This window comes from Phocoena phocoena, chromosome 7, assembly GCF_963924675.1.
Source record: "Phocoena phocoena chromosome 7, mPhoPho1.1, whole genome shotgun sequence".
Classification (NCBI taxonomy): Eukaryota; Metazoa; Chordata; class Mammalia; order Artiodactyla; family Phocoenidae; genus Phocoena; species Phocoena phocoena.
The window spans coordinates 64,037,294-64,060,368 of NC_089225.1; the positions used below are offsets into that span (position 1 = coordinate 64,037,294).

General features: G+C 37.5%; 1 protein-coding gene across 2 annotated transcripts in view; it reads right to left on the reverse strand.

Moving 5' to 3' along the window:
* Positions 1–23,075, reverse strand: part of PDE1A (phosphodiesterase 1A) — a 345,491-nt gene that overhangs the window by 21,710 nt on the left and 300,706 nt on the right. For both annotated transcript variants that reach the window (XM_065880877.1, XM_065880876.1), the window contains exons 11-13: positions 20,515–20,596; positions 17,950–18,070; positions 16,747–16,892 (exon numbers count right to left, since the gene is read on the reverse strand). In XM_065880877.1, coding sequence (XP_065736949.1) covers positions 16,747–16,892; positions 17,950–18,070; positions 20,515–20,596 — 349 coding nt within the window. The remainder of the gene's footprint in view (positions 1–16,746; positions 16,893–17,949; positions 18,071–20,514; positions 20,597–23,075) is intronic.

A 23,075-nucleotide genomic window follows, 5' to 3' on the forward strand; every position in this document is an offset into this window, starting at 1 on the left:
AAAAAACAATATATTAAGCCATTTTTCCCCTGTTGTTCACACTTACTAAAATATAGACATTTTTTCAAAGATATCTGTCCTGTAAAACTTTTATAAATCATTTTTCAATGGCAGAAAATTATTAAAGCATTTGCTCAGCAGGACAATGGTAGAATTAATATAAAAGGTAAATTTAGTTTATGAAAGTCACATTACCTTTTTGGTGTTTTGGAAAGGGGATATCCAAAGTGAAAATGTATGGATAAACTTTATTGCAGAAATGACAAAATTAGGGATTAGCTGCTCAAAGAAAATTTATTGACACTCACCATGTTAGTAAAGAGAAATGCTACAAAATGCCACTTAAACAGATATTTGAAAACATAAAGATGCTGATGTTGTCATAGCAGCTGAGCCAGGTCAACCAAGGAATTTGTAGCTGTTACTTATGTGGTTTGTGACACCAATTAAACAATCTGCAGAAATCCCCTTTCTCTCACAGGGCCCCATAGATTTCCAGCAAGTAGACTGAAATCTCCAGGTCTTTTGGTCAAATTAGAGCTGTTACCATGCATGAGGTTTTACTTAAAGATGTTAAAGATGTTTACTGATCAGGAAAACTTAACATTTCTGTGAACTGGTTTTTGCTTCTGAAAAAAAAAGGTACTTACTTCAAGAACTGTAGATATCATTTTAGGCCAATTGTTAGGCTTTTGTTTTGTTGAATGGATTAAATTTGAGGCCAGAACTAAATTGCTCTGGGCAGCTGAGGGGATGTTAGAGGCAGAGAGAGGAAAGAGAGGAGGAGAGACCTTAAGTCAAGAGAAATGAAAGATTAGCGGTTTTGGAGTGAGAACAGAGGTGAGTGGTGACAAATGATGATTTAAATTTTGCTCTGAAGCATAATGTTAAGACAATAAATCTTCCAATGTACTTGGAACTGAGTTTATTATTGGGGGAAACTGACAAAGTCTTGAACCTAGCTGAGTGTGAGCAATGTGAAGGACTCAGTCAAATTCTGGGTACAAAGTCTAGTTACACTTGCTGGAGGAGAGTAGGACCTGAAAGGGAGAACTGTCTCAAAGAGCTGTTGCCTACCTCATGCCCCAACTCTTCAGTCTTCCTCTGCCCCCATCACCTCTGCTCAACTGTGCAGCATCCTGTCCACAACTCGCTTCCCCATCACCAGCTTCTTCATTCCCCAAATATCCACTGTCACACTCCCTACCCCAGAGTTTTCAGAGGTGACAAAACTCCTGTGAGCTCTTATACTTATTTATTGCAGTTTATTGCAAAGTAGAATTAGAGCTAGGGATCAGGTTTTGGGTGCCTGAAAATGTAGCAAGTGCAGGCATTGAAGAAAGCGAGGAGCTTTGAGGGAATGTCCCCCACATTTAGTTTTCTTTTTTGCCATTTATCTGTAGATTTATTTTAGATCTTTTAGCTAACAAAGAAAAATATGGTACAATATAGTGGGTAATACCATTTCATTTATATGAACTCACCATTAAAATGAGACTTCCCTAGAATCAAGTCAACTCTCCCCTACTCAACACTGACAGAGCTCTTACCCAGCCATGAGCAGGAACCATTAAAGATCTAAAGCTGAACATCCCATGAGTTCAGCTCTCAAAAAAATCTATAGGCATTTGTTTTGCACCCAGTAGGCCTCTAAATGTTTTTGGAATGACCTCATTAGTAGTTCTCAATATTTTGTCAGACTCTGTAGTTTTAGCATGTGTAACACATTCTGATTGTGATATCTCATCATATGCAATGGTTCTCATTGGGTGGAGGATGGTGCACATCTCCAAAGGGAAATGTCAGAATCTTAAGGCATGTGTAATTGGAATCATATTCTAAATCTCCTCCAATCCTACTCCTATGCCAACACTGACTTTGGAACACCCCTTTTGAATACATTTTTCTCTTCCCATTCTGGGACTTGCAAGGCAGAACATAAGTATTCCAACTGCAGTACGAATAAGATGGCTATGCTTATTATGTAAGTGATAGGCTTCTTGGAGAAGGCATTTTAATGGAGTTTTGGAAGATAGGTAGGATTTTAGTAAGCAAAGTGCAGGAAGGGGTGCAAGAAGTGCATTCCATGAGGAGGAAAGAACAAGGATAAGGGTAGAGAGAAAGTCCACTGACTTTTCCAGGAGAAGGCAAATGTTCCAGGGTAGAGACATGTGACCAAAGACAGATATTTTAAGGGACAGCATCATCAAGGTACGTACTGCTGTTTTCTGCGTACAGCTGGCCAGGGTGAAGCTGGCTCAGATCGTAATCTGTACTTGGCTTGTCTTGACCATGAGCTGATCAAGTTTCCTGCTCTCCCTTTCATGTCCTCTGCATTGATTTAAACGCACAGAAGTGTTCTATTTTTTTTTTCTTTTTGTGGTACACGGGCCTCTCACTGTTGTGGCCTCTCCCGTTGCGGAGCACAGGCTCCGGATGCGCAGGCTCAGCGGCCATGGCTCATGGGCCCAGCCGCTCCGCAGCATGTGGGATCTTCCCGGACCGAGGCACGAACCCATGTCCCCTGCATCGGCAGGCGGACTCTCAACCACTGCGTCACCAGGGAAGCCCAGAAGTGTTCTATTTTTGACCTAATTCTGTGAACTGGAGATAAGCCATGCCGAACTTTTAAAAAATAAAGTAGTCCCGATGATGCTAATATGCTTACAGGGTTGAAAACTATTGAGTAATACCTTTACAATAAATTAGCGAGTGAATGAATGAATAACACACAAGCACATACCCATTGTGTGAACTGTCACTTAAGCTCTTCTAGGGTTAAGCGACTTTGGTGAATGCCACCTCTTAGAACTTTATAATTCTGATCTTCCAAATGTTCCATTCCATCAAATGCATATTTCTGCTCTACTGCACTAATCATATAATGTAGATTGCTAGCTGAAGAGATTAAATTAGAAATAGGAACAATACAATAAATATATAATAGAATACACAATTTAATATATAATTTAATTTACTAATAATTTAAAATATGATTTTAAATGATTTAAAATAATTTAAAATATGATTATTTTAAAAATAGTAGCAAGATCTCATTTAAACTGTTAGCTTACATTTTTGAACCATAATTAGAAAATGAGTGAGCTCTAGTGAAAATAAGTGAGCTCTAGTTTTTATCTCTGAAAGACTTTGCTTCTCTGGTTGATTACTTGTCTCTTCTGAAATATAAAACTATGCAAATATTTTCTGAAAACTATGCCTCAACTATCCTGGGAGTTTAGGAGTTATAACATAAAATGCATTACGTTTGGGAACTTCCCTGGTGGCAAAGTGGTTAAGAGTCCGTCTGCCAATGCAGGGGACATGGGTTCGATTCCTGGTCCGGGAAGATCCCACATGCCGTGGAGCAGCTGGGCCTGTGCGCCACAACTACTGAGCCTGTGCTCTACAGCCTGTGAGCCACAACTACTGAGCCCATGAGCCAGGACTACTGAAGCCCACGTGCCTGGAGCCCGTGCTCCACAACGGGAGAAGCCACGCAACGAGAAGCCTGCGCATGGCAACGAAGAGTGGGCCCTGCTTGCTGCAACTAGAGAGAGTCTGCGTGCAGCAACAAAAGAGCCAACACAGCCAAAAAAATTAATAAGTAAATAAATGCATTATGTTTTATTAAAAGATAATGGAAAGGAGTAACTAAATATTTTGTGAAAAAATATTTATAAACATAACCTTTTAAAGTAATTCAATACAAAGTAACATGGCATGTTTTTGTTCTTTTCAAAAAATCTATTTTTATTTTCTCTAAGCAACAGATGTAAGAGTGAGGTGCGCTATTAGGGACTAATAGGGACTGCTGCCAAATAAAGCAAAAAAAGTCTAGCAAAGCTCTAGATCAGAGTGCAGAGTGATACAGGTCTGTGGGAGTGAAAGTACTGCTGTGTAACTGGTTTGGGTGTGATGCTTGGGCTAAAAATTTATTCTTCCCGAGCAGTTTATCATCTATCAGCTCTAAAGATGATTTACTGAGGAAGCCTCTCTAAGTGTCCTAAGGATTTTGGGAATAGAGTCTGAAGCCCCTCAGCCTTGTTTCCTGATGACACCCAAGGACACGGATCCAGGTTTTCCCCAGAGAAGCAAAGGAGGAAGAGAAGGGTGGCATTCAGATGGGATTACTCCTGATTGCTCCAGTGGTAACTCTCTCACACCATGTTGAAACCAAAAGGAGGAATCAGCCCGATTTAAATAGTGGAACTTTCAAAACGGACAGGACAATCTGTGGGAGTCAGTGTGTGTGTGTGTGTGTGTGTGTGTGTGTGTGTGTGTGACAACAGTTTCTTACATTTGTCCCTAAAGTTCCCTAAGTTAGACATTGAGTGAAAATGAGAATAAATTGGCTATTTGTTATAGCACTATGTTATAGCACTCAATTTTTAAAAGAGGCCTTTAGGATCCTGTAAGTATTTTCTTGGAAAAAAATAGTTTAACTGAATTAAAGTTCCTAAACATGTCTTAAGATTGCCCTGGACCTTGGTAGAAAACAGAGAACGTTGTCTCATTTTTTTTAATCTTTAAAATAGATTTCTCTATGATCAAAAATGTCAGTTTCCCTCTGAAACATTTTTAAAAATACTAACCACCCTGAAAAACCTCAAAGAACTTAAAGTTATTTCAATTTGTAACACATGATTCAGTTAGTTTTAAATCATTCAAATTAAATGAAAAATGAACTTCCAATCTTTTTTTTTCTTGCAAAGTAGTGAAAAACACTTGATAAATGTTAATTGAGTAATATTGTTTTAAATAAAGTCAATTTAACAATCACTTTATTTTTAATTTCTCTTTTGAAACAACTGCAAAAGCTGTTTGTCTTGTTGAGCTGATGCTGTGAACTGTTAACTTATCTGGTTTTGTTCCCACTGGTCACCATGGTCCATGCCCATTCAGACAAGTAGACATAGATATTATTAGTGAAGTACCCAGAAACAATGCATACACTCTTAGTCTTCAGATTCATAAGCCACATCCATCAATGGGACAAAGTTTCTTGGAAAATACTTAGTCAAGTTCTATACTTCCCCACTCATACCTCCAGAAGATATCTAGGTTTCTCATTTCCTGGATATGGACTGAGGTTTTTACCAAGAGTACCAAGAAGGATAAGGGTAGCCTTCAGAATGGAGGTGGCACAGGTTTGACTCATTGTTCCAGTGGCAATTTTTTCCATTCCTATGGAACCAGAGGAAGATGGGAGAGAGAAGAGAGATGGAAGATACAAGAGGGCTAGAAACTTACAGCCTCTGAGACAGGACCCCGGGTTTAGCCAGACCTGTCACATTTTGGGTTATTTCTAAGTGGGAAAGTATGATATAGATAAATTCAGGCATCTAGGAGTAGAGGAGACCTTGTCTCCTCAGAATTCCCATATCTGGAATTCTGAAAGGTAGCCGCAAGGTAGGTGCTCTCAAGTACAAGGACTGGAGTAGTGGCTATATGGAAGGTCAGGGTAAAGAGCCTGGGAGAACCCTGCAGTCTTCAGTCATATGTAAGGAAGAGCAGCCTGTTCTCAGGCCATGAGAAGCATCAAGAGGAAAGAAGAATGAGAGAGAGTAAGCAGGCTGGGGAGAGCAAAGGTTTGACAGCCTATAATGGTAGAAACAAGGGGTCCCGTGTCAGAAGCAGGAGCTGGAGCTGATAATTGCCAGAAGCAGATGGGAGGGTATAGGTCTGGGAAGATGAGAGGGAGAGTGTCCAGAAGTCAAACAAGGACTGGTACTTATCCCAAATCCATAACACCTCATTAGTCTCTGGGGACTTTGATGTTATCTAAAGAAGAAGGAAAAGGAGGTTAAAAAATCTGAATTTTTCCTCCCCAGTATCCTAAATTGACCAGGCTTACTCTGATTCAATTAAAACATTTGACTGATAAGCTTATGCTTTCTACAAACATGTAACAAAGGGGACTTCAGCTGGAAACTATGTTTGGTCACAGAAAAATAATGGAAGTTATATTATCTGTGCATCTGATTTGTGGCCTAAGAAATAGTATAGTTATATACTATTTGAAAAACTTAAATACTTAATAGTTTTTAAAAATCTACACAGTATTTGGATACATTTTCTTCTATCTCATGTTTTCTGTCAGGATCCAAGAAAACATCTCTGCTGAATGAGACAACAGCTATTTGGGTCATCATGGATAATTCTCAAAAAACATGGCATTGAGTGGAAAGCTAAACATAAATGAATTTATATGACATGATTCCATTTTCACCAAGTTTTAAAATAAGCAAAACTAAGCTATATATTGTTTAAGGTTATACAAAGGTATAATTATCACAAAATTCAGGGTAGTGATTAGATCATGGAAGGAAGAGAAGGAAAGAAATGATTAGAGAAGGACGTATAGAACTACTAAGGCACGGCACAATATTCTATTTCTTGGCCTAGATGGTAGGTTTCCTCCCTCTCTCCCTTTCTCTTTTGTTCCTTCTTCCTTTCCTCTGTTCCTCCCTCCCTCCCTCTCTCCCTCTCTCCCCCTCTCTGTCTCTCCTATTTTTTTTTCAACATATAATTGTTTGAATTTCGAATTCATGACAGTCACTGTTCTAGGAGCTTGGAATACATCAGTGATCAAAACAAACATCCTTGTTCTCATGAACCTTATTTTTAATGGGGTAAGAGAGACAATAAAAATTAAGGCTAATAAGGCAATTATTTATAGACTAGACAGTGTTGTGTTATGGGGAAATAGTTGGTGGGGGTTATCGGGGGCAAGGGAGGAACATGGGTGGAATTTGAAAATGTTTTCCAGGGGAGGAGTCATTCATTGACAAGGTGACAGCTGAAGCTGGACTTGAAAGCAGAGAGGGAGGCAGCTATGTTGTATTTGGGGGAGGGGCATTTCTAACAATGATGCTGGTACAAAGCTCTTAAAGCAGAAAGGTATCTGACATGTTGTAAGACAGGAAAAAAAAGAACAGTGTGGAGGTCAATGTGTCTGGAGTAAGGCAAGCAGGTGAGGAGAAGAGAAATGCAAATTGACTCAGCAAGATAAAGGAGGTGAGGGTGGATCACAGAAAGCTTTATGGGCAGCGGTATGTTGCACCAAGACCCAATTGTTACATTTCAGAAATTTTACAAACTATTTGTTAAAACTACTTCTGAAAAGTAAAATTATATAAACTTACAATTAAATAAACTGTATTCAAAAAAAAGGTGATAAATACTCAGAACTCATCATTGCCTGATTATTTTGATACATTTTACTATTATCTGTGTTGCGAGGTTATTTCTACCATATCTGTAAAATACAAATATATAACATGCACCTTTTCCCAACTCCATGTTTAGAGAAATTATATGGATAGCTTGAAACTGGCCATGGTGGGGATATTCACACCATGGATATCATCAAACTTTCCGAATCGGGGCTCAAATTATTGTTTTATTGATGTCTAAAATGGTGGAGATAATGATAAAAATAGAGATTGAATTTAAGACTGTGTCATGTCTATAGCTGCTATATTATAAATAGCACAAAAATTGAGGGAATTTTCTTCCAGCATTCAAATGCCACTAACCAATTAAACGACCAAGAAATCATTTGCATCTCTGATGAACAAGTAAAGTTGATATATGCCTTCTATGTTTTCTAAGTTCTGACATATATTTATGTACTTTCATCTTACTCCTTGATAGAAATGAAAATATCAGTCTGAATGACACCCATTTGTCTGTTGCAACCATAAGTCGACAATGGACACAAGAGTTTGTCAAAAATCAGTGAAAGCATTCTGTGATAATTAATTAGCTGTATAGAATTTGTAATAGATTATTGTATATTTTATTATTACTTATAAATTATGTGCTACTCATTCTTTATATTAATAAACCTGTATAGTAATAATAAACCTGTATATATACACACATATATATACATATATATGTGTGTATATATACATACTTTTTTTGAACTAGTTGTTAAACTTTGCCAGCATACTACTTCTTTGTAGGCCACTATAATGATTGTCTATTATAAGAATGTACACTTTGTTATTTACTTATAAATAGTGCATATGTTTTTATGTATTCCTTTTCAGTATACTATATTTCACAATTAAAAAAAAAAAAACTAAATAACTTTAAAAATCCTATGTAAACACTAAGGAAATTGAATCAGCAGATAAAATTATCCCACAAATAAAACACTAGGCTTAATGGTTTTTAAAGATAGTTCTACCAATGTCACATAAGCTCAAGAATTTTAAAACTCCAACTCATTTTATGAGGCTAGTATAACCTCAATACTAAAACTAGACAAGGTCAGTATGAGAAAGAAAAATAACAGCTAATCTCACCCACAAATATAAATTTTATAATGCCAGCCAAAGTAATACATACACTTTTACAAAGTTAATACCTAACCATTAAGTTGGGTTTATCCAAGGAATACAAGATAGTTCAACATTAGAAAATCTATTAATATAATTCACTGTATGAACCAATTAAAAAGAAAAATAGTGAATTATTTTAAAAAGCTACAGAAAAGACATTTGTTAAAACTAAACACTTTATTTTAAATTTATTTTCTTAATATTGATGGGAAATTAACTTCATAAAGAGCAGATCAAAGAAAGTAAGAAATATCACACTTATGCTGAAACATTAAACATCTTCCCTTTAAATTCAGAGACAAGCTGAATGCCATTATCACTTCCATTTCAGATCATTCTGGATAAACTTGCTAGTGCAGTTGACTCAAGAAAAACAATTATAAAAGATATACATTTGGGAAAGGAAAAAACTGTCATTATTTGCAGAAGACAAGTATTCAAAGGCAAATTGGATTTGTATACACCTGCAAGAAATACTCATTCACAAAATCAATAAAAAATATTAAATACTGATGGAAAATCCAACAAAATATATTCAGAAATTTAAAATATAGTTTTGTTAATTATAAATATTAGGTGATTACATAATATATTATATGCTTAGTATGGTGCCTAACATCTAATATCACTATCAAATATTTTCCATCATCATTACTATTGTTATTATTATCAAAGAAAAATGAGCTTTCTGAGAAACATGAAAGAAGACATAGGAATGATAAGATATATATGAATAGGATGACTCAATACCATAAAGATGACAATTCTCCCCAAACTGATATCAAAGAAATTCTAATCAAAATCCTATTTTTTTCCTTCTTTTTTGGTGGAACAGATGAGCTACTAAGCCAAAAGCAGGTCTCAAAATGCTCAAATGAATAATATTATATTGAACATATTCTATGACTCTCAAGCAATTATGTAGGAAGTAAGTCACAAAAAGAAACTAGAAAACACTGCTATGTTTGAGATTTTTAATACATATTCTAAAATGTCAAGATTGCCTTAAGCTAGCTCTAGGTTTCCTTCTGGTTCTAAACAGCTGTGATTTGGGCACAGTGCAACTCCAGTAGCGTCTCAGTTCCCATGTTGCTTCCTTTTCTCACTTCTTAATCATCTTTGAGCATAGTATTTTGGGGTCTGAATCAATATCAAATAAATCAGAAAATTACTCAGTACAGTAAAAAACATAGTGCATTCCATTCCAGACTGACCACCCAGATTTCATTCTGGGACATAACTAGTTTTCTCAAGTACACATTCTTTTTGAGAAGATGGAAAAGAAAACAGATCTGGGATTGATTTATGGTTTTTATTCCAATCTAGGTGGATTTGGTGGACCTGGGTCAATTTGGAATTCTTGTGTCTAAAGAGGAACCAGTCTCTCAGGTGACTTACAAAAGCAACTCTTCTGCTTCAAGGGAGAACAGATATTTGTGTTTGCCATTCAGGTACTGTTCTAAACAAAACCTAATCTACTCCAGCTCAGCTTCAGACCAAGGTGTTGCTCATGACGCAGGATGGCAGGCCACCAGTGAAAATGAGTTACTTTTATATGGCACTTTAAAATGTATACATTTCTTTCCTGTATAGGACTTCCTTGGTTGTTAATTGGGGGCATCTCTCACCCACTGGCCATCAGTATAGGCAAATGTACTCATTTTTTCTCATTTCCTTGGTGCCTTGTTCTCAAAGCTGCATCACAGACATTCAAAACTCTGGAGCATAAATGCGGATTGGTCAGAATTTATGGGAATGTCTGCTCCTTCATTAGGACAAATAGGATTTTCCCAATAATAACATGCACTGAGGGTAAGAAAAGTTATGTGATTGGCCTGAGACTCCATAGGTAGAAATAGAAAAGTGACTTTCCTCACCATTTGCCTCCACCTGCCTCACTAGAGGACAGTCACACACCCTCTTAAAATCTCCTGTTTGCTCTTAAGTAATACAGAAAAACATAGAGACTGGGTAGACACTTAAGATGCTGAGGAAAGCTGAATAGATAATGAAGGCATTTTCCTCACACTAAATGGATAAATTTAACCAAAAACAGTTTGGGTAGGAAGAAAGAATTTTTTCCTTTTTGTGTTTGCCATTCACTGGCTTTACTTTTTGAAAACACACTGTGTCAAAAAGGAATGCATTTACATACAACATTCTTAAACAGATTGTTCTCAGATCCTTAATAGAAGGCTTACTGAATGAAATGACTCTTTAAAAAAGTGTTTTGTTTTATTGATGACCTAGGAGCTACATACCTTGGGGCCTAAGCATCCATACCTTCTACTGCTCTAGGATTAGTGGGATGTTTTTGAGACAACTATGAAATATAGTTTCAGAGCTGGCATGATGATGACCAAACATCCGGGATTCTGCTCCGAACCGTGATGTTTAATCAAGCATCATATAACCTGCTTGTTTTCATCTCAATGCAATAAGGAAAACTTCATCTTCAGTATATTTAAAACCAGAGGTGATGGCAATGGGAAATTACAATGGCAGTATCTGATACACACTGATTTTAAAATAGATGTCTATTCTAGTTGCTGTGCTTTCACAGCAGATCACATTTAAAAAATTTTTATTATGAAATATTCTATTCATAAAAAATGGATATTTACATATATAAAGCATATATGTTAGGTATAACCATAATCACCAAATGAACATGTATGTCTAGAACCCAACCAAAGAAGTAAAATATTACTAACTCCTAAATAAATTCTCCATCCTTTCCCTAGATTCTCCATTCTGAATATTTTCCCCATCATTCTTTAGTTTTATCATGTGTGTATTCTAAAACCTATTATTCAGTTTTTAGTTTTTTTAAACTTTCTATAAATGGCATCTTGCTATATTACAGCAGCTTGCATATTTTGCTTAATATTATTTGTGTCTTTCATCCCTGTTGATATTCACAGTGAAGTTTTATTTTTCTTAACAGCTGTATGCTGGTTCATAATATGAATAGGAATCACAGCTTATGAATTCATTTTACTGCTGTTTGCAGATTTTTTGCACTCATGAACAATGCTGCAATGGATGTTTTGCTCATGTCTTCTGATGCACATGAGCAAAAGTCTCTCTAAGGTAAAAATACAGAAGTGAGATTGTCGGGAAATATGGCACGTGCATCTTCAGCTTTGCTAGAGAATGCCAGTGTTCTGCAAAATGACTATAGGAATGTACATATCCACAATTAATGTGTAAGAAAACCGAAAACTGGCATCGTTCTTGACTCTTCTCTAGATTCCATATCGCACTTCTAATCTATTAACAAATTCTATCAGTTCTACTTTCAAAATATGTCCAGAATCCAATCTCTCTTTGTTGTCCCTTCCTACTTATGCTTACTTGGATCATGTGTCCAGAATTTAGACACTCTCCTTCCACCACTACCACCTGATCTGAGCCCGCATCTTTGTTCTGGGTTATTAACAACAGCCTCTTCCTTGCCTCCTTTTTTTTTTTTCTTCCATTTTTGCCTACGAAACATAATATTTTCCATTCCGTAGCCAAGTAATCCCTTTAAATTTTCAGTTCATTTCTTTTTTTTTTGCAGTACGCGGGCCTCTCACTGCCGTGGCCTCTCCCGTTGTGGAGCACAGGATCCGGACGCGCAGGCTCAGCGGCCATGGCTCACGGGCCTAGCTGCTCTGCGGCATGTGGGATCTTCCTGGACCGGGGCACGACCCGTGTCCCCTGCATCGGCAGGTGGACTCTCAACCACTGCACCACCAGGGAAGCCCCAGTTCATTTCATTTTTACTTTTCTTCTTGTTTCCCTATCTCTCTTGGACCCAAATCAATGATGTGACATCATGTTACCCATCTAACACATTGCCTACATTATTCCCACTTGCCCAATTTCCCTGTTTCACTTGCCTCCTGTTATTTCTTGCATGTCAGCCAAGCTCCACATCCCAGATATTGTGCTAGCCATTTCTTCTTTCTGAAAACTTATTCCCCCACCTCTTATGCCAGACCTCCCCATAAGTCTTTCTAACCTCCTCCATGTATTTATTTACATTATCACTTTCTCAGTAAAGCCTTTCCTAGCCACCTTATTTAAAACTTCAATCCTGCTCCTAATTCCCATTCTTTCATGAAGGTAGGTATTATTGTCTCTTTAGTTTTTTACTGTATCCCAGAAGCACAGTAAATAATAATTACAATAATAAAAGCCAACTCATGTAGTAGCTACTATTTTAGGTACTTGTAAGCAGATTACGTAAATCAACTCATTTAATTCTCCCAAAAACCGATGTGGAGAGAGAGGACTTCCTGTTACAGTGATGTAAAGAGGCCGAGGGTTTCCGCTCCACAGAAAATAAGTATACAGTTGGAAAACATTAACAAAAACAACTATTCCATCACACCGGAAATCAATCAAGGCAACACGACACTCTGAGAAGCATTTATTGAAAAATTTCTGGAGATTCAGGTAAGAACAAGAGGAACCTGTGACCTTCTTGCCTGGAGCTACTCCCAACCTCCTCCGCCAACCCCAGCTTGAGAGTGGAAAACAGCTTTGCTGCCAGAGGAGGTAGACTCAGTTTGGGTTGGGACAAGAGGGAAACAAAACCCTGTTTTCTCCAACATAAAGTGGTGGATTTAGTTTAGAATAAATGGGGAAAACCCACAGCTTTGCAAGCCTGAGATTGTGGTCCAAGTTTGGGGTAACTGGTAGACCAGCAGGATTTAAGAGAAAAATCCTAGCAATCAAAGAGCGCTGGAAGGGCTGAGATAGCTCTCCACTGATTATCTGAGGAACATCTCTGACTGGCTGAGGAAGAACCTTGAGAGGGTCTTCCTGCACTAGTCTGATTTTTCAAAACAATGTTAGAAAGCAGTCTCATATTCTTGAATTTCAAGAAGATGTTTTAAATGTTAATTATTAAATATAAAGTCTGTATTTCTAAAACTTTAAAAAAATATCAGTTACAAAGTTTTCTAAGGTTTTTGTGTTATTTGGTGGAAAGGTAAAATTATTGGTTAACCTCTTTGTTATTTACTATTGATTATACATTTAAAATCTTCTAATTAATTATGAGAATAATAGGAATAGAGTGCAAATGTTTCAAACCATAAAGGAAATAAATTAGGATAGAACAAAAACTTAAGCAGTAAAAATGAAGGCAAGAAAAGTGGGGAAAAAAAATAGTAGATTAGGACTATCCCTCTGAATGAAAGAAATGGACGGATATTGAATTTTCTTGAATGTTCTTTCTGCATCCTTTGAGGCGCATTTTTCACCTTTTATCATTAATACGGTGAATTGCAGTAATAGAATTTTTAAATGTAAAATCAAATTGGCACTTCTGGCATAAACCCGATGTGGTAATAAATTCAGTCTGCAAACCTATGACTTCAGTAGAGGTAAACAGGTGCCCTCAGGAGAGATTGTGGCTCCAAAGTTTCCTTATTTCTCTGAATTTCTGTTTTATCTTTATTTGGACAGGTCCTAAGGGTGTCAATTTCTTTTCAACAATATTTCATCCAGCATTGTTAGTTGTTTTTACCATATTTCTTTAAGTTTATCTAGATCACCATTGCATGGGAAATAGAAACCAAGTGTACAATTTTATAAATAATGAAAATTGGACATTATTTGCTTTATTCAAACTATGTGTACTCTACACAAGTACCCCTTGGAAATTATATTATCAAAATACTTTATAATTTTAATTTGCTTAAAGCCAGACTTCCTGTGCTCAAATCTTGGTTCTACATTTTCTAACTGCAGAACTGAGTTATTATTACTCAATTCCAGAAATGTAAGTTGAAAACTTTATGCAAATCTAAAATTTACCTCTGTGTGCAACACAACATTCAATAGAGCACAGTGCCAGAAAGTTTATTAGAAAGGGAGCAATTGTAGCCCTAATACAATTTTGACACAATGTTTTCTTTTATGACAAATAGGTTCCAGGTGATGGGTTGATATTTGGGGTTCACTGTTGTTCATTTTAGTTAAACTTTCTTAGAACAGAGTGTATCTTGGTCAATTGGATTCTTTGGATTTGTTGAAGATAAATATTTCAAGTCAATTTTTTCAAACTTTCTTGAAAGATAGTGGGAGAGTAAAATAGGAGGGAGTAGGAAAAACCTTGGTGTAAAGAATCAGTTTTGACTCTAGTGCTTAGAAGCTGTGTGATCCTCGGTTTCCAAACGTATAAAATGGGGATAATACTTTCTACTTCACAAGGTTGTAGGAGAAAATAGGACAATACGTCTAAAATGCCTGGTACATAGGAGGGGTTTCAGAAATCTTGTTTCCCTCCTCTCTTCCCTTCATTGCTGAAAATCTAATATATTCATTCATTTTCCTTTCTGAATGAATATATTCAAAGTGAAGTTTAAGTTTTCATTCATTCTTTCATTCAAAACCACATTCAGTAAATAATTTTACAGCACCTGTAGTATGGCAGGGACATGCCAGCTCTGAGAAATAATGACAATACAATAGATATTGTTCCTGTTTTCAAACAGCTTATGGTCTAGCGATTTATATCTTATAGTGCTTCAGGGTCAATATCATGAGTATAATTTGTTCATATAGAGGGGAAATTCTAGTCACTTGAAGTCTCCAGTTAGATGGGTTTGAAAATGTTTTAGTATGGTCATCTGGATCTTGTATTGTGTGATGTTTTTTATTGAGTGACAATAATGTATCATTACAAAGACCCTTCGTAAGGGCCAGGAATAGCTATATAATTGCAAGGCACAGTGCCAAATAAAAATAAGGCCCCTGGCTCCAAATTTTTTAAGAATTTCAAGATGATGATACTAGAGTATTTAATTATGCATAGGGCCATTCTGAGTGGGGGGTGGGGGAGGAACTGTGTGAACCCACAGGTTATACATCGAGGAAGTGGTCCTTGTAATGGCTGTATAGAGCCACAAATGTTTGGGAAACTCTGTTTCCTTTCAACTAAGATCAGACTTAAGTGGCTGGGAGAACACGAGTTACAGACTCAGATGAAGGCATTAGGTTGGTATTTTTTAAAGTTTTCTAATAGCAGAAGTGGAGAAATAATGCAGCCCCATCCAGGATTAACTAACTATTTAATTAAACAAATATTTACTGAGTGCCTATGATATGCCCAGCACTGTACCAGGAGCTGAGGAAACCCTGGGAAACACAGCAGACCACGACTCGACTTTTGAGGATTGTACGTTCCCATGTGGAAGACAGAGGATAAGGAAAGGAATAAATCAACATCATTGATTATGGACTAGTGATACCACTTTGAAATGACTAAACTGGGTTTGAATAGGGGAAACCAGGACAGAGGACATTACTTTTAGTGGTCAAGGAGGGTCTCTTTAGTGGGCGGCCGAGCATTGGGTTTTAGGTCACTGCATTTGTAGAGAAAGAATGAATTTCAGCTCCTTCACTTACTAGTTGTGGGATTTGAGGCCAGTCACATAACTGTCCTCTGCCTCAGTTTCCTTATCTGTAAAATGGGAATGATAACAGTAAGATCCATGTGAGAATTTAAAAAGTTATTAAGTACTGTGTTTTTCAAATTAGAAATAAAATACAGATTGCAGAGGGAGGAACACTCCAGCCAAGGAATGAATCAGCCAGCCAAGAAGGAATCAGCCTTGCAAAAGCTCCAAGAGGAGAATTCCTGGCTGAAGAAACAATCATTGCAAAGGCCCTGGGGTATTATAAGAACCTGCCAGAATGCCACTGTGCAGGGAGTATAAAGCATGAGAGAGATAGGTCTATGGGATGCAGCATGAAAGGAGATGGGCCAGATGTGGAATTTGAAAGCTAATTTCCTGCATGAAGGATAATGACTGATACTAACTCACATGCCTTGGAAACCAAATAGACTAATTAATCTGAATAAAAAACATGTCAGAAATACAGAGCTGGCCTCCCATTTGTTTTCTTTGGTAGCCGATTACAAACGATTCTCCCAACTCATCCGTGAACCTGTCAGCCAAAGAAGTAACTTAGCAAAGCTGAAAAAAACATATACTCAAATCTCTAACACTAAGTGTTGAATTCCTAATGCAACACAAAACTACTTGGAAGGCCTAAAACACAGGATCAAAAGCACCTCTAGAAATGAACAGGACGTTACTGCGTCACATAAAGTCTTGTCGCTCTTTTATTGTCCCATCCTTCACATCCACTTCACTGCCACCCATGTCAATACTTCTGCAGCCCACATGGCACAAACAGAGCAGAATATCTTTTTATTTAACATACAAACCAATTTTCTTATGAGTAGTCAAAGGGTAGCCAAATTCTAAACACCTCCAAGGGCTTGCATATTTTATAAAAGAAGAAATCTAGGGGGAAAAAATCCAATATCTCAGAGGAGGAGTTAGGACAGAGAGAGATGGCAGTAAGCCTTCATAAACAACCGTACCTTGAGCAGCTAATTCTTTCCACCTCTCTTTGTTCTGCTGGATGATGTCCGCCAGGTTGTTTTTGAAGCTCTTCAGGTCCACGCTCGCAAGGGAGTAGTCTGGGGAATAGGTTCCATCATTCATGGTGCCTTTCATATTTGATCGTCTAGAGGAATGAGAAAGATGTGATAAACATAAAGGTGCTTGAGCTAATAGTAACCACCAAAGAAAACAGGAAATACCAAGGGCAGTATATGGGATGAGGAAGCAAAGCCTGAAACACGTTACAAAACCAGCTACAGAAGCAGGAAGGCAGCTGCTCAGGCCCAGTTTTGAGCGCCTGTCAGAGGTGCTCACCTCCCACCTTCCTCCCCTCATGGAGAGGGCCAGGCTCTGTTGGGATTCCCAGAGCAGCAGGTCAGGGCCCACATGTATTACGGGGTGCGGGTGGGTGAGGCCTAATTAGAGCAGCAGAACCTTGAGATGAGCTGACTTAGCGGTGAGTCTACCGGTGAGCAGCACAGCGGCATCACCCTTCTGGAGCTAAAAGTGGGGTAATGGTCCCTGCCCTTCCGTCACCATTTAATCTCTAGGATAATGTGGATCTTTCTCAGGTAGAACATTCCCTCAGTTTCCTCATTAGGGCAACATTTAGGAAATGTTGGTATGTTGTTTGGAAAAACTATGTGTTCAGATGGACAAGAATTTAGCATAATTTTTCTGCAACTGGAAGTTTTAAATAACATCCCTTAACACATTTATCATTGAAAAAAATCTAGATTGAAATATTTTAAGTTACATGTTATACAGATCCACTGTATTCATGTCATCTAAAAGGCTAACTTTGATGTAGGCATCTTTCTAGACATACAATTGGGCTGTGATTGATTTGTTAGCAAGCCAACACAATGCCCGTCTCCCAACTGCCCACCACTACCAGACATGTTACTATATACAGGACATAATTCATACATTTTAATGAAAATTAAAATAATATTTATTCTCTTGAGTATTGAATATAATTCTGTTATACTCCTTAGTACTTTGATGTTTTTTGTAGTGGACATCAAATTCCTAATTTCAAAGGCAGATGCAATATATTGCAGAGCCATTAGGTGGCAATACTACCTAATAATTCTTCTAAGAATTTCCTGCCTAATGTAAGGAATAATAAAGATAATCATAAGTAAAAAGGAAAAGATGCAAAAAAGAAAACATCAAACCTGCTTGCTCCATAGGAAGGAGTTTTGGTTTTTGAGTCTTCCTCTATAAGAGGAATAATAATTTTCTCTGTTGAGTCTGTCAGAAGAGAAAATGTCGGCTCTACTATGAAATCAATGAAACCTACAAAAGCAAAAACATAAATAAATATATATTCAAGTGTTACAATTTCCTGAATTCTAACAGTAATAATGCAGAGATTCTGATGCTCCTGATAACAAGTTTCAACTACAACATTGGTTCAGCTTACCGCTTGCAATTTTTTTTTTTTTTTCTCCTTATGCGGGCCTCTCACTGGTTGCGGAGCACAGGCTCCGGACGCGCAGGCCCAGCGGCCACAGCTCACGGGCCCAGCCGCTCCGCGGCATGCGGGATCCTCCCGGACCAGGGCACAAACCCGTGTCCCCTGCATCGGCAGGCGGACTCCCAACCACTGCGCCACCAGGGAAGCCCATTGCAATTATTTTTAATCCAAGAACACAATCTTTAGAGAGAGTTTAACTGTTCTACAAAATCATCTCTCAAGCAGTGGAAGTGATACAATTTAAGCTTGCTAACTCAAGTGTGTTGGGTTTCCTACTTAATATTCAGCCTCATCTTATTGTTAACAATAATTTCAGATCTAACCAGAGTCGATCTATTTTCCTCTGTTAATGAGAGGGATCACTCTTCTTTCTGAAAGGTCTTCACTTGTTCGTTGAATTTTATTATTGACTAACAAGAAATAATATGTAAGCTCCAAAGAAACTAAATAATTGAAGTTTTTTTCTCAAGCCACAGGAAGGCAACCACTTTTTTTTCTCACACTGTATCAGTCAGAGCTTTCTGCCACTGTGTTAATATTTCAAATTGCTGTTTATTATTCCCAGGATGTAAAGCTTTAAGTTCGCAGCGTGTGGGCGTATTCTGTTAAATCAGAACAGAGAACAGCATTAATCCCGCCACTTTGAGATGACAGGATTGAATAAAGAATTTTACATTGAAAGTACTCATCAAACTAGAAAATGACACACACAGAGAGTGGGGCACAGTCCTTTAGGGAGCATTTACCACCTGTGTTTAGGTGGAGGAGGAGACAAGCTCTGTGTACATTCAACACCAGAGGTCCCAGGAGAGGTGTGGTGCTGGAAATCAAGCACTTGTTGCCTTAAACACAACTGGGAGCAACAGACTACCATCTGAATATAAGAGAACACTGCGGGGATGCCTTTTAAATGATAGTGTCCTGGGAGATATCTATATTTAAAAAGTATCCTATCCATCAGAAACTTGCATAAAGTAATTCACATTTCAAGTAATTGTATTCACCGTAGCATACATTAAGATGCATTTTTTTTTTTTTTTGCAGTATGCGGACCTCTCACTGTTGTGGCCTCTTCCGTCGCGGAGCACAGGCTCTGCATGCGCAGGCTCAGCGGCCATGGCTCACGGGCCCAGCCGCTCCGCGACATGTGGCATCTTCCTGGACCGGGGCACGAACCCGTGTCCCCTGCATTGGCAGGCGGACTCTCAACCACTGCGCCACCAGGGAAGCCCTAAGATGCATTTTTAATTCAAAAATTTCAATAGTTTTGTGTTTGAATTGATGACTTCAAGTTGAGTCAATGTTAATTGACCACCAGGGTGTTCTTTCACGTTTTGTCTATGGTTTTAAATGCCTGGGATCTAGAGACTATCAAATGAGTCACCTCTACGAACATGGCAGCAATTTACATTACGGCAATAAGCCTCACACACTTCTATTCTTCTCAGCTTGCCCAAGGAGGTCCTTAACCTGACATATTCACAACTTCTAAACTATAAGAGTCACCTGTGTTACGGTAGCTAGGAAAACAGCTGTTGGAACATGGGTAGGAAGAGGGGAAAGGTGAGAGCAAGAAGCTTTCTGACAGCTGACCACCACTTTGTAGGAGGTGGTACCAGACCAACTAGAGAGGTAAGGCAGTCATCCTTATATTTATTGATCATATAGATCAGTAATGAAGATGCTGGCCCAGGGAATAACTATTACAAATATATGAACCATAGCAATAATATGTTTTAATCATGGGCTGGACTTGAAGTCTCCAATATAAGCACAAATGAAAAGGATAAATATGGTTGGGAGCAATATCATTTTACAGATTTCCTGTTGTTGGCTTCCCTATTCATATCATAAGAATTTTTTTCCCCAAAAGAATATGAGCTAGTATATTAAGAATATTATGCAAACAGTGATAACAGATATATTAATATTTTCATTGGATTGTCCTAAATACAAAGGATTAAATTACAGAAAATAATCAGCAACAAAACAACAAGAAATGCTGTCTCTTGCAAAAGAAGAAAGTCCTCTATTTTGTAAAAGGATTACAAAGAGAATAACAATTATTCACTAATACTGCTTTATTGAGTTCATTTTGTGAGAATGTTTCAAAATTCTTCATTCACCACCATATAGATCAGTCTAAAGATCAAATTGGTCATGAATATGGAGTGAGGTTTTCATGGGTGAAAAACATCATGTATCCATTTGAAAACTGACAGGCACACACCCGCTCTCCTCAACCACCAATCCTCAGTATTACCTATTTGGGACTGCGCCACCATCGTTGACTTCCGATCACAAAGTGGGGAAAATGGAAGCCCTAATTCAGCTTCTTTATCTCCCTGCGGAAAGGAAAGCCCATTAGTACAGACTTGGTGTGGAGAAACTAAAAGCAGCTTAGATAAAAAGCTGCATATTTTATTTCTTAATTAGCATTGTGTATTTATCACAAAACAAAAAGCTATTGTTCAAGTTCATATAATTTTACTCACATGGTCTCCTTTTGGGGATATGTTGCATATGGCACACATTGCAGAAGTAAAAAAACATGAACATTTTCAGCACCTAGAGACTCCACATTGGTATTACAACCCCTTGATTATAAAGAGACAAACCTTTGCTCTTTGGAATTTTCTAAAGTCACCATAAAATAGTCATCTCGGTGTGTTATTTGGCATTTAATTAACAATCCATCTCATGGATTTCTCTGCTTCATTTTTCCATGCCAAATACATCAGCAGACCTTCAGTATCAAGAATTCATGATTGGATGGCTTTTTAAATTTAAAAGTGTATGAGCATTTTGAAACATCTTTTTACTTATTAACCAAGTTTTACTGAATCTCCTACAGTAAGTAATGAGGAATATCTGCAACATTCTTACATTATGTGTGCATAGATTTTATTTTAATGTATTCTTCTCAGAGAAAATTGAAATGTCAATGATTTTTTATTATTTGGTCTTATCAATTGTAGATTGAGCACAAAGGTTAAAGAATTCCGTTTTTGTTTGGGTTTAACATCATAATTAGATTTTCGTTTCCTGAAATAAAGGTGGCTGCTCTGGACAAAGCTTTATCATGATAAGGTTTATCAAACATTGGTTCTTTGCATTCAAGATGTGCTCACAAAGAAAAAGGAGGTAGGATACTTCACTTGCCCCATTCACTTCAACTGCCCAGACATTTGAAAGAATGCTTTGGGTTCTATTTTCTCCTAATCTGTTGGTTGTATACCTTCATGGGGTACACTGGCCTTGCATAAGACCACAACTTAGAATATATGGTTGAGATCAGGGGACAAAAGGGAGTGGCCTTTACTTTGTAGAAGAGCCCATATTACAAGGCAAATCTGTCTGAGAACTTCAGTTTCCTTTGCTTCCTCTAGCAGCTTTTCATCATGATCTTTACAACTTTATGTCAACACGTGGCTTTAAAGTTTTTATTGATGATGTTTTCTAGTGCATTTACGCTAAACTATGCCTCTGATTAGAAGGGAGAGGAAGTTTGAAATGAGAATTGCTTGGAAAAATCTAGATACAGTCACCAAAGAAGCAGGCAAAGTAGCTACAAATAGGAATGTTTCACTATGTCATGACTTAGAGAAAATAGGGCAAGAACTTCTGTGACCTCTCCCAGCAAGCCTCACCATTCCCCAAGAGAATAACATCCATTCCATTTGGAATTAATATTTATACTTGGCTTAAGGGACAGATGTGGGGGGGGGCAGAAATTACTGTCATTAGCCTTGGAGTCACAAGACACAGAGCTAAATCACTGCTGTTCAACAGGCTGTCTCTGTTACTTCAGACACATCACAGACTTTGCCGAAATGAATTCTCCTCTGTTACCCAACTCGGTGATTTAGGTTGACTTGTTTTTATGAATAAGGATATAATAGTATCTACCTAATAGGGTTATCCTGAGGTTATCTAAGATAATTTATGTGAAGCCTAAGGACACTGACTAATATATAGTCAATAGTCATTAAATGTTAGCTAATAAGAATCATAATTCATAATACTAGCTAAAACACAGAGCTGTGCAAATTAGAGGTATTTATGAAGTCTAAAGCACATCTTGGATGGTATTAAACCACAAGGAAAAGGATTACTACTTAATTTACATGTAATGGAGAGGCATTGGCTTTTCCCCTCTTTATTCTATATGGAATTGACATAAGAGGAATTCTACTTTTGAAACACTAATTTGTCGGCAGTGTGGGAGATGGCTTGGGGTAAGTTAAGGGTGAGACTTGTGCTTCAAACCTGAATGAAAAGGAGACTTTGGGGCCACTAATAGAAATAAGATGATCTGGATGAGGGCTTGATTTAAAGACTATTATGAATTTGATTTTAACATGTTGAGAATAAAGTGAAAGAATAATATTAATAACTTGTTAAAATATAGATGATATTACTATTATTAAAGTAGAAATAAGGCTACTCATAGACTTCATGGGAAATGTGATACTGGGGATTCCTTTGTTTTTAATTTAATTAATTTATTTTTTTATACAGCAGGTTCTTATTATTCATCTATTTTATACGTATTAGTGTATACATGTCAATCCCAATCTCCCATTTCATCCCCCCCACCCCACCCCGTACTTTCCCCCTTGGCATCCATATGTTTGTTCTCTACATCTGTGTCTCTATTTCTGCCTTGCAAACCAGTTCACCTGCACCATTTTTCTAGATTCCACATGTATGCGTTAATATATGGTATTTGTTTTTCTCTTTCTGACTCACTTCACTCTGTATGACAATCTCTAGGTCCATCCACGTCTCTACAAATGACCCAATTTCATTCCTTTTTATAGC